The sequence below is a fragment of the Myripristis murdjan genome, chromosome 10, assembly GCF_902150065.1.
Source record: "Myripristis murdjan chromosome 10, fMyrMur1.1, whole genome shotgun sequence".
In the NCBI taxonomy this organism is placed as follows: domain Eukaryota; kingdom Metazoa; phylum Chordata; class Actinopteri; order Holocentriformes; family Holocentridae; genus Myripristis; species Myripristis murdjan.
This window is the reverse complement of record NC_043989.1, coordinates 19,088,291-19,106,376: the sequence shown is the minus strand read 5'-3', so window position 1 is coordinate 19,106,376 and position 18,086 is coordinate 19,088,291. Positions and strand designations below refer to the sequence as shown.

Sequence of the window (18,086 nt, the reverse complement as noted above, 5' to 3'; positions counted from 1 at the left end):
CATTATGATATACTATTTTCTATGTAATGTATATTTGAGTTGTGTCTTCTTAGCAAATAATATACACTTTTGTGAAGAAAACAGGTGAGAATAATATTTGAAATGTATTGATTTAAGAGAAATATAAAAACCATAATGAATCGTCGGAAATAAATGTATGCTCTGGGCAAAAATACCACAGAGCTCGTCAAGTAGCGACTTCTGTGAATTAGGTAGTCCAAAGCGTTGGTTGGTTAGATGGTGATGTGTTTGTCTGTTGATTTTTCTAACTGTTGTAATGCAAAATGGAGATCAATGTCAGACGTGCTGAAATACGAGTCTGAATGTCACTGACAGTGTTGAAAAGTGAAAACCTCTGAAAGATTAGTATCATATATTAAACAACACTGACTGATAGAAGCCCGTTCTCTCACTAACAGATAACAGTGCAGGTCACACACCTGCTCAGGGCAGACGATGTAGCAGAAACCCAACTCACAGTCAAATCAGCGAGTGGAGTTTATTAGCCTCACTCAACTGGCATCACATAAACGGAGTTATACCAACACTGTACTTCACGCACGCACAGAGTATTTTACACTCAGTGATCGATGATCCACACTCCACTTGCATTTCACTTGATGTGAATCATTACAATTTTAAATAGCAATCCACTTGCAAGTGAGTAAGCTTGTCTCTAGAATTTTGCACAACCTCCAAAATTAGCTCTGAAGTTGAAATGTATCTTTTAATGTTCAGTGTTTTTTATTCACTCTGCTGCTGAAGAACTCACTTGAGTCCACACCACCACTTTTACACGGTTCATCCTCTCCAAGCTGAAGCTTACCTGTTTCATAGGATCCTTTGTTATTCAGGTTTTCAGATACAATATATACAATTTTGCTTTCTATGTGCTTATACATTGTGCAATCCAGCAAATATATAAGAATCACACAAAGTAGTTTTCTATGTATTTTAATAAAACTAACACCTCTGTTTCCTGTCTGAAATCTTCTTTGTGTCTCATCCTCTTGTCACACTTCGAGACAAATCATAGAGGCTTTCCAGTTGTGTTGGCCTAACACAAACGTGTACTAAATACGCTGTTCAAAGAGGGTGTTCTGAAACTTAATTAGTGGTAACAACAGAGCTGCCACAAAGCAAAGAAATAAAGTCTCATGTTGCTGGTGCTTTCAAACCACTCATCCAGAGCATCCAGAAACATTTGCAGTCCTGCGGGGGTAAATTAGCGCTACACTGAGAAACTTACATGAAAAGTTTACAAAATATTATGCATTGTCTCTGAAACGCCAAACTGGGTGTTTTGAAGCTTATATGTTTTCAGAAATTCAGAACATTGGCGAGACTTGTTTTTCAGTACTGTATGGCATTATTTTCATGCACTGATGACAGTAAATGCACATCCCCTGGAAAAAAATATTGGTCTGATAGAGGGCAAATAATTTGTCATCTAACAGATACTGACAGACACTCTATGGAAATAATTACAGCTATATACAAATGCTCACCCATATTTAATCAATCAAGTGGTTAAGATATTTAACCACTCGAGTGATTAACTATTTTACATACAACTTATTAGTAGTGCATATTTGTATATGGAGAAATACAGAGACAATGACATTAAGTACTATTTGTTAGAACAAAAGGTTCATTTTCTTATTATATATGTATTTGCACAGGAGAGACAGGCTCTTTGTTTGGTTTGGCTGGCAGTCAGATTTTTCCAGATGTGTTCAGCTAAACTCAACTGCAGTAAACCGATTGCTCTCTAGCCAAATTATGTGTTACTAATGGTGTGAGGCATATATGCAAAAACCAATTTTGTTTGCAAAACTCAAATTTAACAGTCTCATTTGGTATGTCAGAGATCCTTATTTGTGTTGTACATCACATTTACTGTTCTGGCACATTTCTAATGGGTTTTAGCACCAATGTAAAAATAAATACCTGGTCGCAGCTTTGTTGCGCTGCTTTTCTTAGTTTCAAAACCCAGTCACGGTGTTTGGAGACCCTCTCTTTTAACAGTGTTCTTTGCTGTTAAGCTGGCATTTTCCATAACCCTGTGGTGTTTTCTCTTTCACTGTACTGCATGTTTCCCCCTTACCTGTTGGACTTTCAGGGGCAGAAACTTTGACCATTGAAGGTGATGATACTGTTTGTACAGAAAATTTTCCAGTCCTAAAGTGGAAAGAACACATAAAAATGAAAGGCCATGGTGGCAATATGACAATGTTTTGCAATGGATATTCTATATGGAAATGTGTTATTCTACACTGGAAATGTAAATATCCTAAGATAAAATATTTGTGAGACTGAGAAACACTTTTAAAACATCAAATACTTGTAACATGAAGATTTATCCAAAACTCTTCACAATTTTGTAAGGAAAAAAAAAAAGACGAAACATGTCTGTAGGGTGATTATTTATAGTAGTAATGTATCATAGAGACTAATAGCAAAACATATATTTTAAAAAGTATATTATGAGTATAAAGCATGGGACGTGTTTATTTTTATAAACAAAAATATCAGGCAATGTTCTCTCATCAGCACTTGAACATTTTAACATTATAATAAACATTTTCTGTGGTTGTCATTGTTCAGTTGCTTTACCAAATTGTGTGGATATGTCTGTGCTTCATTCACACGATGAGCCCGCCATGGCTTAATCCATTGTTGTTTTTTTTATGTGCACCTACTCATTTCTGTCTTTATTTACTGTCAATGATCTTGTCGTCACTGTGGTCTTCTGTCTGTGTACAAAGTATCTCATGTTTTAAGAGCAATAAAGTATATTGAAGATAAACCCTTTCAGAGAATTTGGCAGTGACATTGCATGCAGTAAGCTAGAGATAGCGACAGGGTGCCCGTTCCTCAGAAAGAGATACTGAAGCTTCAAGTGAAAGCTAATTATTAGAGCTACCTCTTTGGCTGTTGCTTGCAGGCTCTGTTATGCTGCAGTTGGTTTGTCAAAAAAAAAAAAAAAAAAAAACGATACTGACTCCACAGGCCATGCAGTCCACACCTCACTGACTTGACTTAGCGGCCCTTTAATCCTCTTTTCAAATACATTTAGAGTAACAGGGATTTGTGCTGTGAACATTTAAAAGCAGTTCATGTATTAATTATGTATTACTTGCATTGCTCGCAAGCAAGCATTTCCCCCCTTTGCCTCTGCCAAAAAAAAAAAAACATTGTCATTGTGAAAATATTGTATTTAGATTACTAATGACAGCAATACACACCTGTAAAAAAAAAAACAAAAAAAAAAAACAGGACAGTATCCAACTTCCTGCTTACTCACTGAAATATTACACATTCACAAGTTTACAGACCAATCACACCTAGCCTCCATTGGGTGCTACTGCATGTTTCAATAAAAAATATCAATAAAACTCACTTTGACTTTTAGATTCCACTTCACTGAAGCCGAATTTTGCTGTGCTGGAAATGCTGGAAGAGAGGAGAGATGCAAGATTGTACAGGGAATCCCAACATTTGTCATCATGGCTATATGTAATGTTTCCTAAAGCAGGGCCCGGTAAAAATGAGGAGTTGCTCATTATTAAACACTTAAGATTAAAGTACAATGACAACATACAACGATGGCTGTTTGTTGCCTCCTCACCTGCAGGGTACAGGTGCCATGGAAGACCGATACTATGCGTGATTCTGTAGGGTCATATCAAAAAGCAAAAACCTTAGATGGCATTGCTTAAAATAAGGTCTTATCCAACTGGACTAGTGCTGCACAGTAACTTAGGGCTCTGTGACATGGAACAGCTGGGAGCCTGTTCCACCCTGCACACCTCAGTGCATGCCAAACAGAAATTACATGACTTAATTTAACAATGAAGTATAATGTCCTAAATTATATCAAATCTCTGTATTTGCATATAATCCATATATAAGGCCTAACTCATTCAGCATTTTATCTGACTAAATTTGAATTACCAGTATTATGTGTCCCTGTAATCCCTGCACTGTGTTTGGCCAGCCCCTGTCATTTTTTGCATCATACATATACACACAATGTCCACTTTATCAGGTCCACCTGTGCAGTCTAATGCATTTCACTGCAACAGCTCTGTCATAAAGTCTCTCTTTAAAAAAAAAAAGTTTATAATGTTCAGTTTTTGTTAGCATTGTGGAGAATTTGTAAATTTATTATATGCTTACATGTTTATTATTGAGGTTGTAGTTTGCAAAGGTCATGTACTGGACATTATATTGAGAGGTGTTTCTAATTTTTTGTCCTCCCTATTTATATACATGAGGTCGGACAGAATATTAGAAACAGCTCTCAATGCAAGTAAAATGCAGTCCAGTCCGTCAGCACCACTAACTATGCGCTCAATGCCAAACATAGAAATGAATGTGCACCTCTATTACTGTGGCAAAAAGAAAACCTGAGCATTATAGGCATCATGAAAGTAAACTTTATGGCAGAACAGTTGTACTGGAGGAATTAGAAGGTACAGGCGGACCTAATAAAGTGGCCACAAGTGCATGTAGACACGGGCGGACACGGGCTCTTCTTTCCTCCCCCAGCACCGCGATGACGGCATTACGCCTGGACGTAAGTGAAAACGTGCGTGCCACCTCGCTCGGACAAGCGTTGCACGCGTGATGTGGGACATAATGGAGGTGGATAGGTAGGGATCACACTTAGCTCTGTAAGAGTAGCCATCAACTAGTAGTGATCTATCTACAACTTTCATCCAGAACGCTTCGACATTTGTGACTCGGCGGCTGCTCGCTCCCGCTCCACGCTCCTGCACAACGACGCCCTGGAACGCGCCAAAATGCCGAACATCAAAATTTTTAGCGGCAGCTCTCACCCGGATCTATCGCAGAAAATAGCAGACCGCCTCGGTCTGGAGCTGGGGAAGGTCGTAACTAAAAAATTTAGCAACCAGGAAACATGGTAAGTCGTTTACGGTGGCGGCTAACTGGAACAGCCAGTGGTTAGCGCTGCATTTAACGTTTGTGCGCAGATAAATTATACGAATGTAATTAGAAACGTGGTGTCACGATGAATTTCCCTCGCGGTGGTTTCTGGAACTTGTAGTCCACACATGGCAGCGGACACATGCTAACTCTGCTAAGCGTCTGCCCTGCTGTTATTTTGAGCAACATGCTAACAAATTTGCCGTAATAAGCTAAGGATTACAGCCTGTTTTACACCATAGTGAAACTGTTTTGTTATACTATGACTCATATCGCCTCTGTTTAGCATTTTTATGCCCTGTTTCAGGTCATAGCACACCTACACAAGCCTTTGTTTACTCTGCTCTTCATCAATCTCCTGCCTGCCATGGTGTGTTAGCGCTAAGTGGTGTTTTCTCCTGTCTTCTCTCCCCTCTGGCAGTGTGGAGATAGGGGAGAGTGTCCGAGGGGAGGATGTCTACATTGTTCAAAGCGGCTGTGGCGAAATCAATGATAATTTGATGGAGCTGTTGATCATGATCAACGCCTGTAAGATTGCCTCAGCCTCCAGGGTCACGGCTGTCATCCCCTGTTTTCCCTACGCCAGACAAGACAAGAAGGACAAGGTGGGGGTGAGGGATATCTGTCTAGTTACTTCTCTCATGCCATTTGCCATCCCACATCATTGACCCGAAGCCTGCAGCCACGTCCATCCTCAGCCACTCGACAAGGCATATTGCTTTTTTAAATTTTATTTTATTTATTTATTTATTTATTTATTGTTTCTCTTTTCAGAAGGGTTGGGCAATATGGACAAAATCAAACACCAAGATATTCCTCATTGTTTACCACAGCAACAATGTTGTGACAGTGTACGGATTGGTGCTTTCATGAGATGTTTTGGCATGAGATTTTGGAAAACAGACTCTGGATATAATGACCAAGCAAGTAGAGACAAACAACAGAGCAGCTGTAACAGTCTTTTAGGGTCAGAAAATTACATCTCTTTGCTGTAATGCAGAATTTAAAACTAGTAAATGGCAGCACAATGGCAAGATATTGCACCAGGCAATATCTTGTCTGTTATCACAATGTTGTAATATAATATCGCCCAGCCCTAACTTTATCTGTCATTTGTGCTTGATTGATTATGGTTGCCAAGTTATTACATTTTGTTTAGTTATTTTGCCTGTATATCACTCACTTGCTCCCATCCCAACATTTTTGTCAATGGTATTATATACCTATAGTGATGCAGCAGTTGTATCTACCAAATACATTTCTTAAACTACAGTATAATTTTGCTGCACCTCCTAGAAGCTGTACAGTTTAATGCTATATTTAGAAACAAGCCATGCTTATGAGCTGACAGCTTGCTTCATGTGACTGAAGGGATCTGTTTCCTTGCAGAGCCGTGCCCCCATCTCTGCCAAGTTGGTGGCTAACATGCTGTCAGTCTCTGGCGCCGATCATATCATTACAATGGACCTGCACGCCTCGCAGATCCAGGTAAGCAGCAGTTAGGAGAAAGACACAAGAACAGTCCAGTGCCAAATTCATATCCCCTCTACTGATCAGTCCTCTTCGTTTTCAGTAAACTATTTTGATATGCAACATGAAACCATCAGTGCCAGTTTATTTTAAATGCTGGTACTGGCCCAAAATAGGGCACAAAAGCAGTATTATTTCCTGAGCCAGGTTTCCAGGACAAGATACACAATCTGTCACTAGGATCCTAAACTAAATGTATGCACCCCTGTACTAGAAACTTGATGTACTGCAGTCTTGCAGTTCACACAGTACATAGCATTACATTCAGACAAAGGTGACATGAGCCTTCAACTATTCTTTTGTTAGTGCTGTGTTTCAGCCTCTGTGACTGCAATCCATGTAACTCTGTATGCTTTCTCCCAGGGATTTTTTGATATTCCTGTTGATAACCTGTATGCAGAGCCAGCTGTTCTCAAATGGATTAAAGAGAACATCCCTGAGTGGAAAAACTGTACTATTGTCTCCCCTGACGCAGGAGGAGCCAAGAGGTATGCCGCGACCTCTCCCCATCCACACACACTGTGTAAACCTGACTTTAGCCATAGGGGTTGTACCCTTGAGCGTAGCTAGTCTTGAACCTTCACCATATCTCCACTTAAATTTACTTTGGATTCAAACTTGTGTGTGCCTTACTTATCTTTAGTGTGGATAGAAATGGAGGTGTACGATTACGGTTTGTTTCTGCTGTTTCATATTCGCACCAGCACCGACAGAGGCACGCTGTCCTTCTCATTGCAGGGTCACCTCTATAGCAGACCGGCTGAACGTGGACTTTGCCCTCATCCACAAGGAGAGGAAAAAGGCGAACGAGGTCGACCGCATGGTTCTGGTCGGAGATGTGACCGATCGCGTTGCTATTCTTGTGGACGATATGGCAGATACCTGTGGCACAATCTGCCATGCTGCTGACAAGTAAGCGTCATGCTTACATGGCATTTACGTAGGGAACTTCACCATGCAAGATCAATACTTGCCTCTAAGCTTCAAGTTACCGTGGTTTCCATGGCATTTGTGTAAAAGATTGTTGTACTAAAGTTATAAAGATGTCATTACTGAATTGCGTTTACTAAACAATGCAGTTTTTCCGCTTGGATTATACAGTGACTGGTCTTTATCACTGTTAAATTCACTGTTTCTTCTTCCCTAGATTAATTTCTGCTGGGGCCACCAAGGTGTACGCCATTCTGACACATGGCATCTTCTCAGGCCCAGCCATCTCACGTATTAACAACGCCTGCTTTGAAGCTGTGGTGGTCACCAACACCATCCCTCAGGAGGAGAAAATGAAGCATTGCCCCAAGATACAGGTCAGGGTCTGCAGTTCACCTCACATTCACTGGCTTCCTCTTAAACACAGTTGTTGAGGACGTTGAAGTTTTTGTGCCGTCATGTTTTTTTGGTCTTAACAACACTCCCTCTGCTCCTCCTCCAGGTTATTGACATCTCTATGATCCTGGCAGAGGCAATCCGCAGAACTCACAATGGCGAGTCTGTGTCGTACCTGTTCAGCCATGTCCCCTTGTAACAAATAGTGTCCTCCATCAGCCATGAGCTGTTACACCAAATAAGAGAAGAGGGAATTTCCCTGCCCAAACACAACCATTAGCAAAGCTCTTCTGCTAACTAACCATGGAAATAATTATTGAACAGTCATGTCTGTTACTAATACTGATCCCATTCACGAGTCCCTTTCTCCTGAGCAGTGTCCCCTCGAGTTGGGGGCACCAAAGCATTCAACTCTGAGTCACCGATCTAGGCCAGCTTATTTATTGTACGTGAATGAATCTTTATCCACTGTGAAGTTTCTCTCCTTTCATAACATTTAGATTCAGAGTTTGGCCTGACCATTGCACCTCTCCAGGGGTAATTCTGAGCTCATGTCACACTTGAAAGCGCTCACAAATATCCGCTGGCCAGTTCTTGTGGTCAAGAAAAGCATTTGGCCAAGATGAAGCTGTTACAATGTTTTGACTATGTTACAATGAACGGACGTGCAAAGTTTGATGTCCAGAGGTTATTTTTTTTCATGTTGCCGTCAAATTCTCTGCATCTGTTTGAACAGTTTAAGGCTCAATGAAGTGAATGTGTAGAGCTCTAGTTTACATTGCCACTGAAGCTCCACTCAACCAAGAGTGCCTCAGCAGTCTGAACTGAATTTACTTCCTCTTCCTGATCCCACCACCACCCTATTACACATACACTCACGCTCACACACGTTCTGTCTCCCCCCATATTTTGGATGTCATCCTGGCATTTGGCAAGCCAAGATGCATGACCTTATAATGGCAGGGGTTCACGTACAACTCATGGCCAATCAAATATAATAGACATGCTATAAAATAATGTTTTGTTTAACAAAAAAAAAAGTGTAATTGCACATCATAGAATGGCTTGGAGAGTTTTAACTGGATTAAAAGCTTTAACTTGTTTTTGTCTAGACAAGTTTTAAAGAGGTTTTGGAGGATGTTTCTTTCAACTCTTGAGGTGCACTGGTTGAGTGGGTTTGCCCTTCCAGGTCCTAGATAGATCTTTCTCTAGAGAAGCTGTTGGGTTTTTAGGTTGGGGTCTCTGCAGGCTGGAGCTTCCTTCAGAAATGTTCACTTGCTTTTTTTTTTTTTTTTTTTTGTCTTTTTGTATGTCTGGACAAAGGATGTGTTATGTGCATATTCCAAACCTTTGTGTTTACTTTTTAAGTAGGGTGAATGCGCCATATATCTGATTGCAGAATGTGTTCTTAATAAAGATTGTGAAAATTAAATATGCTTGAAATATTAAAAAAAAAAAAAAAAAAAGGTTATTGATTTTGTGTCAGATTTGCTCAGTTTACAAAAGTAGTAGATTTTATTAGTGGTTCGTATGACAGGTGCTTTTTAATCAGGGATGTTAAATTTCATTTAGAGACAAAATCCCGAATGTCTTCATTGATATTAATCCAGATGAAGACAACCAAAAAAAAAAAAAAAAGTGAGGCACTCAGTCTTTGAATGAAGCAAAATGTATTTTTTTGAGCAAGGCAGCTAAGCGAGTAAAGATGGTTAACTCTTACAACTATTATTTCACTGGGTATTGAGTTTCCATAGCCCTTCTCTGTACTGTCAAGCACATCCACTGTGCCGTTCAGTTAACCCTAATGCATGCTGAGGTCCTCAATGATGTAGTCAGTGTGTCTCAGAAGTAGGTATGTTTACATGTGTATACAGGCCATGTTAACTGAGTGTGTGAGAGTTGCAGGAGGAATCCAACTGTATTAATGCTTAAACAATGTTTCGTTAAAGGTGAGCAAATCATTCATAAGTTTAGATCAGCGTAACATTAGTCATAATATAAAAAAAGCCATATGATATACCCCTCTTGCAAACTTTTAGACCCATCAACGTGCATGGCGGAGTCACAAGCCTAAAAACATTCAGCTTTGATTGAAACACTCAAATCACAGTTCCTGGGATATATTCGTCTTTTTCAACGTTAATCCGGATACTTGAGAATATGTCCTCGTGGAGCGTCCTCATGCCGTAACACAGCAAAAGGGAGCGTCAGTTTCCGGAAATGAAATCGCCGGCTGACACGTTGATTGACGAGTGAAAGCACCAATCATCGAAGGTGTGGTAGGACCCGCCTGACCAGTGGTTATTCCAGAGGGGGCGGGACTAGCCGCATGTGTACATTTCGTTGCACTTTATCTCAGCCTCTCATAATGTGTGGCCCAGTTTTATAGCGGCACGCCTCGTCGGATATAAGTTTCATTATTATTATTGTTACTATGTTCCTGTCCTTTGTCCACGAGGTGAAGGCATGATATTGTTAGAGGCAGAGCGGATGTACACTCCACTTAGTATCGTCAGTGTATATTTAGGCACAGTGTAATTATAGGCACACAGGCTACCGTATAGACGCATAATGAAAATGAAACTAAAGTAGACAATCGTAGCCTATATATTTTTCTTCTTCATTCATTTGTTGCCGGCAACTGACAGCGGACAGTTAAAGTAAGTAAATCTCCTCTCTGATTTGTTTATTGCAGCCATCGGCTCATCCAAATCACTCCATTAGCCTATAACACGACTAGGCGTAGCTGTCATTTTCTACCACTTTATTGTTATCTCACAGATTTTTGTTTTATTCTCGTTGCGACGCATGTCAGTCATCCTAAAGCTATTATTGTAAAATCACCAGGTGAATATTTCTCATGTCAGCGATGGTGCGCACTGAGGATGAAGAGCCCCACAGAAGCGACCCAGTGGCTCGTTTTCGCAGCTATTTGCATGGAGGAACCTCCAGCTTGCTCTCCACTCTCCCCACCATCATTGTCTTCCCTGTTTACAAGACCGTTTTCCGGCAGCAGATCCACAACACCTTGGTGAGCCAGACGGTGAGCCAGCTCTACAAGGAGGGACCGGTCAAGCTGTACAGGGGAGTGGCCCCTCCATTGCTGATGAGGACGTTGAATGGCACGCTGCTCTTTGGCCTGCAGGACACCCTCCTCCATCAGCTGTCCTCCTCACCTCCCAGTATTATTCCTACCTCTGCTCTCCCAGCCCTGGCAGGGTTGGGTGCAGGTGTGGTAGAGGCTGTGGTGTTCACCCCCTTTGAGCGTGTCCAAAATGTGCTGCAGAATGGCCAAAATGACCGTCAGCTGCCCACCCTGAGGAGTGTCCTCATCAGGCTGAGGTCAGAGAGGCTTGCCTCCGGCTACTACAGGGCTTTCCTGCCCATCGCAGCCCGTAACGCCCTGGGAAGCTGCCTCTACTTTGGTCTGAAGGGGCCCATGTGTGCCGCTGTGGAGGGACAGGGGCTCTCCACCACAGCCTCCTCCTTCCTGTCTGGAACCCTGACCTCCATGGCAATCAGTCTGCCCCTGTACCCACTGTCTGTGCTCGTGGCAAACATGCAAGCACAGGTTGAAGGGGAGGTGCATGGGCTTAGGAGCTGCTGGAGGATGCTGTGGGAATCTCGACAGCGGAGTGTGGTTCTGTTGTACAGAGGAGGCTCCCTTGTTATTCTGAGATCTTGCATCACATGGGGAATCACCACTGCTATCTATGACAAGCAGGAGAGAAGTGCAAGCTGAGGGGGCTCACAGGTGCATAAAGAATTGAATGGGTACTCATCTCTTTCTCCAGATACTGACAAAGTTCATCCAGCATACATCTTTGCAGCTATTTGGGGCTTAATTGTGGGATTCTGAGATTTAAAAGCCCTCTCTATGGTAGAAATCAGGTTTTAATACACCAAAGTTTATTGTAAAGGCGTGAAGGATCCTGGGTGCCTTTCATTTTGATCACCTCAAAGTAGGAGATGAGCTAATTCTCAAGGTGCTTTGTCAATATATCAATGGATTTACTTCTACTGTGATACACTACACAAATGTGACCAAATACAATGAAAAGGCGAGTGGAGTAACAAAATGTATTATTTGCCATGTAGCCCATAAAATGAAACAGTGTATATCTGTGTGGGAGAGAAAGAATACATTTTATGCATTAATAGACCTATGTAACCTTAACACTAACACTGTAACCTACCTGAATGATACAATAAAAGTTTTAGTACTTTTTTCTCCATGTGCATTAATAAACTATTGTACATCTGTGGCTTTTGTAGTGCATGTCCATCTTCTTGTCATTGCGATAAATGCCGCCGACATTTACAGTACGGATTTTGTCATATAATGTTCAATACGCTAGATGGCAGTACGGTTACGTTTAAAAAAAAAAAAAAAAAAAGGTGATTTTTCCCTATAAACTCTGCAGACCCACTCGGTGCTCAGTATCCCCAATAGCATCCAATAATTTGGCCTCAATCCATTAAATTCACAAGCCAAGGTACACGGGGAACATATAATTGAATTCATTGCTTTCTGTAGCTGCACCAGTTCCAGGTTTAAGTCTGACGTCCAAGGTGACGCCTATAATAAAAGTGGGAAGTCCAGTATGATATTTATCCAATAATCTCCTTCCTCTCGGCTTTGGAGCCAATGGATGCCAGCGGACTGGTGTCCAAGTCGTCGTGTGGAAGGGCGTGTGTTCTCTATTTAAACCGTTTGCTTTGCACAGTTTTTACAGACGCACTTTTTCATGCAAAGATTCACTTCGCAGCCATGGATCAGGTAACACTTGAGTTTCTCGTCACCTCCTCTCACCAGTTTCTCCAGTCAATAAGATGATAAAATCAATATAATGAAGCTCAATAAAGTAATGACATGCTGTTTTACTATTATAGTAATTATTCTACTAATTATTCTTGTGCTTTTACGTTCTTCCTTGTCATGTTGATTTATCAGTATTTACCTGTATTGTGTAGGGGCTGTATAGTCTATCTGTCAAACAGCCTTACATTCCACTACATGCAAGGCTGTTTTCACCGCTCTCTCCTGTGTGGGCGTAATAATAATTTAATCATTGTGTGTCATGACATCTTTCCACTTGTGACATCCTTGCCCATGTTGCTGGATAGATAACTCACATTCCTTCACATGGTGAAGTACCTGAAAATGTAGACCATGCCAATATGGGATTGACAGGACTTTACAGTACTGTTATGTCAGGTCACCAAATCAAATTTACTTTTTAAAGTGAAAACACTGTGCATACAAGCACATAATGTGTATATCATGGTCGCACAGCTTTTTTGGATGGGAGAAAAAAGCTATGGCTTCTTCAAACTTTTACCAATGTGATTACAGTCTGTTAAAAAAAGTAAGACATTTCATTTTTGCATGAGGCTCTTACGTCTCTACTAACTGCTTCTGTCACCCAGGTGTTACAGGAAGGTTTTTCATGGGCATAGGTGAATGCAAAAAACCTGGAAATGTAACAGTACGGTGTAACATGACACCTGAGCTCTTGCAGCTATAAGAACTGTTTGTTCCTCATCTTGAGAAAGTAGGTGCCGTGGACGTGTGTTCTTTCTAGTGACTCAACTCCATAAATCCAGTCTGGATTGCTGTGTCTCTCTTTGGCTGAGGCGGGGCTGGATCTTACCTGCATGTTATTTGCTTGGATTGATATTGTGTTCTCTCTCTCTCTCTCTCTCTCTCTCTCTCTCTCTCTCTCTCTCTCTCTCTCTCTCTCTCTCTCTCTCTCTCTCTCTCTCTCTCTCTATCTCTCTCTTTTGAACACTCAACAATTTTTGTCATCTTCTTTTAACAGTCAGAATGTATCTTTTTATTCAAAGTGCCATTGTTCTTGTCTCTGCCACATTTCTCCTTAAGCAATCTTGTCAAACGGAGCAAAAACCATCCATGGAGGAGGTGAAGCATTTTAAAAGGAGCAGCCTAAAGAAGACCAACACGGAAGAAAAGAACCCTCTTCCCACCGAAGAGGGTATGTGTCGTGTATGTACAGAGTATAAGGAGTACGATCCTGGGAAAAAATCTATCACACCCATATCTCATGTCATTACTTCCTTGTTCACTGCAGCTTAACACCTCCCTCCCCATCATATCAAAAAAAAAAAAAAAACACTGTAAACACAGCATAGTGAAGAACAATCAACTGGATGTGCTGCTCCTGGTACACATGCTGCTGCCTGTTAAAGAACCAGCCCCTTATCCCAACCAGTAGTGGCTTGTTTAGAAGTGTGAAATATAACCACACCCTCTTTTTTTCACCTTTGTGTTACTTAGTAGTTTCCAACATTCAAAGTAGAGGTTGAAACTTTTATGTATAAATAGTACTGCTGCTTTTTATAGTTGTGTCATGCTGTCAATGTTTAATCAAGCATTTTAGGTATCTTAAAAATTAGAGCAGAATTGTAGTCTTTTACTGTCCAGTTTGGACCTGAAATACTGTCTTATAAGCTCATATGTGCTGTTAATCAATCAATGATCTTACTTCCAAATAATATTTACTTTACTGCAACCATGACACATGAGTTCACATCTGCTTTTAGTTTGCTTTTCACTCCCAAGCCAAACACTGACACATTTTAGGGATTTAGTCCACATTTTCATACGTTGTTGCGGAAAACATACAGTAAAGTCAGGCATAATGCATTATTTTTCTTTGTCATTCCAGCCAATACACAGCTTATTTTGAGGACAGTAACTGTGAGGAGTTCATAGCAGAGAGACACTTGACCATTGACTGGAAGCAGTGGTAGATTAATAGTGACAGAGCCAAACTTGGGAGAAGAGCCATCTGTCGCACCAGCTGCCTCAGCCCTGCATTGTCAGATCATACACAGCAAATCATTTTTGATGTCGAGGCCTCAGAAAACTAGTATTCTGTGCTGTGTGCATCAAGATTTGAAACTTTTTTTTTTTTTTTTTTTTTTGATCACAGGATAATATTTCATTATAGACAACTCCTTACAACACACAATGTCTTTGAGATACAAGTACGCTTAACATGAGTCAAATTGTCATCTTTATAAATGATAATTAAAAAAAAAAAAAAAAAAAAAAAAATCTTGGTCATCTCCAACCTTGTAAACGTAATTTTTTATCTAGTCAGAATTCCATTGGGAAATTCAAATTCGTCCACATCATCAGCGAGCAAATATCGTCAGCATAGTATGTTATCCTTGCTTTTATCCCTTGAAACATTAGATTATTGCAGTATTCAAATGTGCACGGTGCTGTTTCAATGAATTTTATAGTTCTGCAGATCTGTATTGTGACAAGAACATATTGTTGGCTTTGCATTCCAAACCACACCTTGTACTGATGATCTCGTATCTGTCTTTGTCTCTGTCTGTCCCTCTCCTTTTTTTTTTTTTTTTAACGCACACAGTCATTAAACAGGAGAAGGAAGAGGCTGCAAAACAACAAAAATGACGCATCTCTTCCAGTCCACTTCTGAAATCTGTCCATCATTTCTGCTTCTGCCTCTGCTCTCCTGCCACCATGTGTAATTGATTAAGGGAATACATTAGATGCTATATGGGTGAGGGTCTGGTGGTCATCCCTGGTAAAATTACTCGAAGGGATGGCTTTTTTTTATTATTGTGCTTTCTCATGCAATTTTTAAAGGAGTGAACAGAAGAGACAATGAGATTGGAAAAAATAAAAATAAAATTGTGTCAGTTGAATTGTCAAAAAATATTCCAACATGTTGACAACATCTCAAATTGTTACCATTCAGGAAATATTCTGTAAACTAAAGTTAAAAGATTATATTTTTGTTCTAATAAAAATCTCCATGTAATACGTCTGAGTTGCTATTATTTAATTTTTGTGGAACAGGTTTGTTCAAAACATATTGAACAGGCCACATCAAGACAGGACTAATTGTAACTGAGGATGGATATGACAATCACATGTCGCACATGTGTGGAAGCAAAAATGAAATTACATTGTAAGCTCAGTTATTGCAACACACTTTTCCACACCTCAGGCCAGGTGTAACACTGCTTACCTGTGTGAAAGAGAGGTTGCATTCCCATGTAACTGCTATTTCTTACAAGACAATAATCACAGGTACTAACAAACAATATTCAGTCTGCTTCAGTTGCACATGGATTATGTCAGTTGTACTTAAATTTTCTATGATTCGGAGTCACACTCATCACGTCAACTCCTCCATCTGGTTTATTAACAAGTCTATGCCTGCTGAAAACAGGATGACATTAATTGCAGGTGATAATTATGTGTATGAGATTGTAGAAGTTTTAACATGAATTCACCCTGGGGAAAAAAAGGTTTTTGATTCCCAAGGGATTAATGTTTCTAAAGCAGAAAAAGAATGTAAGAAATGCATCTTTGTCTTATCTTTTTTTGACGTCTCTGTGGTGCAGACGTGTCTGTGCAAACTTGTCTATGTCAGACATAGCTGTACATGATAGGAAACGGATAAAAACACAACTAAGTGGTATGCACGCAGACAACAACGTCAGCCCTGGAATTGTTTTGCCAAACAACACCACTTTTTCATGTGTCTATTCTAATATCTGCTCCAGGTATTCTTCTAATTGTAATTTAGATATAGCCTTGTTGGGTTGCTTTGTGTCTTACTGGCTTCAGTTGTGCTTGATCCTTGTTTTGTTTCTCTAACAGTAGTGTGATAGCACACCAAATCAAGTTACACCAAAACAAGTTACACAGGTACTTTCAGTGTCACTACTGCTTCCTTGAATGTTCAGCTTGTGTAGCAAAAATAGAAACAGAAAAACCTGGGGTGCTGTCACTGAACAGCGACATCTATCCAGGTAGATAATGAAGGTATGAACATTATCAACTTATTTCCTTCCTTTGATTTCTGCAGTCTATCTGCAATGGAGTGTTTTGTTATATTTATTCAGACCACACCCTAGTATCCTCCTCTGACCACAGCCGTGTGGTTCAACAAACAGCTACAGGGATAATATGCCACAAGATGAAGTGTAGATTTACTGCCATCGACTTTCTCACGGGTTCCACGATATTATTACCTAAGAAGTCAGAGGTCTACATATGTATTTTTCTCGTGGGCATAGATTAGGCCTACTATTTCTCTAGGGCTGACATGCTCTGAGTATCTTTTTCGCATTTGATGTAAAACATTCAGGGCTATATTTTCTAACTGACAGACTTTGTTGTACACCATTGTAATATAACCAATACTTTAGAATACACCTATTTAATATAATATGTACTAAATATACAGTATACACAGTATATGCATTTGTTATACTATCCCTCTCTTTTATAGACCATTGAAATTAGACTCACATGTTACTCTATGGCACTTCATCAGCTGTGCTGTTGTGGTGTAAAAACTAGGCCACTTGAATCCTTTACTAAAGTAAAAGTAGTGCCCATGGTTATTGTAGTTAACTAAACCTGAACAAAAAACTAAAACTAGGTGTGAAAAACATTTTAGTAAACTGAAATAAAGATAAAAGCAAGACTAAAAAAAAACAACTGAAATGATATAGTGCACTAACAAAACCAACTAAAATAAAATAAAAAAAAATGTACAGGATATGTCTTTAGTTTTAGTGCTTGTCAATTTGATTAATTGTGTGAGCACAACATGAGGAGAAGTTGGTGCTGGTGTTTATTTAGACTTGGATGTCTACATGACTGGGAGTCAGCTGCCTTCACAGAAGGCAAACAAAACAAAACAAAACAAAACTGACAGTGAAATAAAAAACAAATACAATAAAAACTAAATAAATAAAACTAATGAATAATAACTCTTGTAGCAGTACCACAGGGGGAAAATAGGCCTGTTCCATTAACAAACTCCTGCCCTCAAAATGATACTGAAGAAAAGAATTGAGTATAAGTCTCACAGCAGTAAAATGTACTTGGAAAAATTATTTTGTGATCCTAAATGCTCCATATTGACTAACTCTAACATTGCACAATGTTTTGTTTTGCATAAAACTTGATTTTGCAAAGAAACTAGGCAACATCTGTCAGATAAATGCAGAGGGTAGAGTATAATATTTTCCTCTGAATGTATTGTAATAAAAGTAGAAAGTCTCATAAACTGTAAATACTCAAGTAAAGTACAAATACCTGGAAATTATACACAAATACAGTAGTTTAGTACAGTGGTTCTCCAATGGGGGTACTCTGGAGTAGCCTACTGCATGGAGATTTTGAATTCCTAAATAATAATAATAATAACAAATAGCCTTTGACATAATAAGTTCAATAAAAATGTAGGCGTTTTTTA

At 39.8% G+C, this 18,086-nt stretch overlaps 2 protein-coding genes across 4 annotated transcripts; both read left to right on the top strand.

The window, feature by feature from the left end:
• Positions 1-4,610: 4,610 nt before the first annotated feature.
• Positions 4,611-9,241, top strand: LOC115366795 (ribose-phosphate pyrophosphokinase 1). 2 transcript variants are annotated; one of them, XM_030062427.1, is made up of 7 exons: positions 4,611-4,930; positions 5,375-5,558; positions 6,343-6,441; positions 6,847-6,971; positions 7,222-7,395; positions 7,631-7,790; positions 7,916-9,241. In XM_030062427.1, exons 1-7 carry the CDS (start codon positions 4,809-4,811, stop codon positions 8,006-8,008), a joined length of 957 nt encoding a protein of 318 aa, XP_029918287.1. In that variant the 5' UTR covers positions 4,611-4,808; the 3' UTR covers positions 8,009-9,241. The 2 variants fall into 2 exon arrangements, with proteins under 2 accessions (XP_029918287.1, XP_029918286.1); XM_030062426.1 differs by having other exon boundaries at positions 5,375-5,564.
• Positions 9,242-10,135: 894 nt separating this feature from the next.
• On the top strand, positions 10,136-12,109 carry LOC115366550 (solute carrier family 25 member 53-like). Of its 2 annotated transcripts, none has more exons than XM_030062055.1 (2): positions 10,136-10,469; positions 10,677-12,109. In XM_030062055.1, the coding sequence occupies exon 2, from the start codon at positions 10,679-10,681 to the stop codon at positions 11,549-11,551; it is 873 nt and encodes a 290-aa protein (XP_029917915.1). In that variant the 5' UTR covers positions 10,136-10,469; positions 10,677-10,678; the 3' UTR covers positions 11,552-12,109. The 2 variants fall into 2 exon arrangements, with proteins under 2 accessions (XP_029917915.1, XP_029917914.1); XM_030062054.1 differs by having other exon boundaries at positions 10,657-12,109.
• Positions 12,110-18,086: the final 5,977 nt, after the last annotated feature.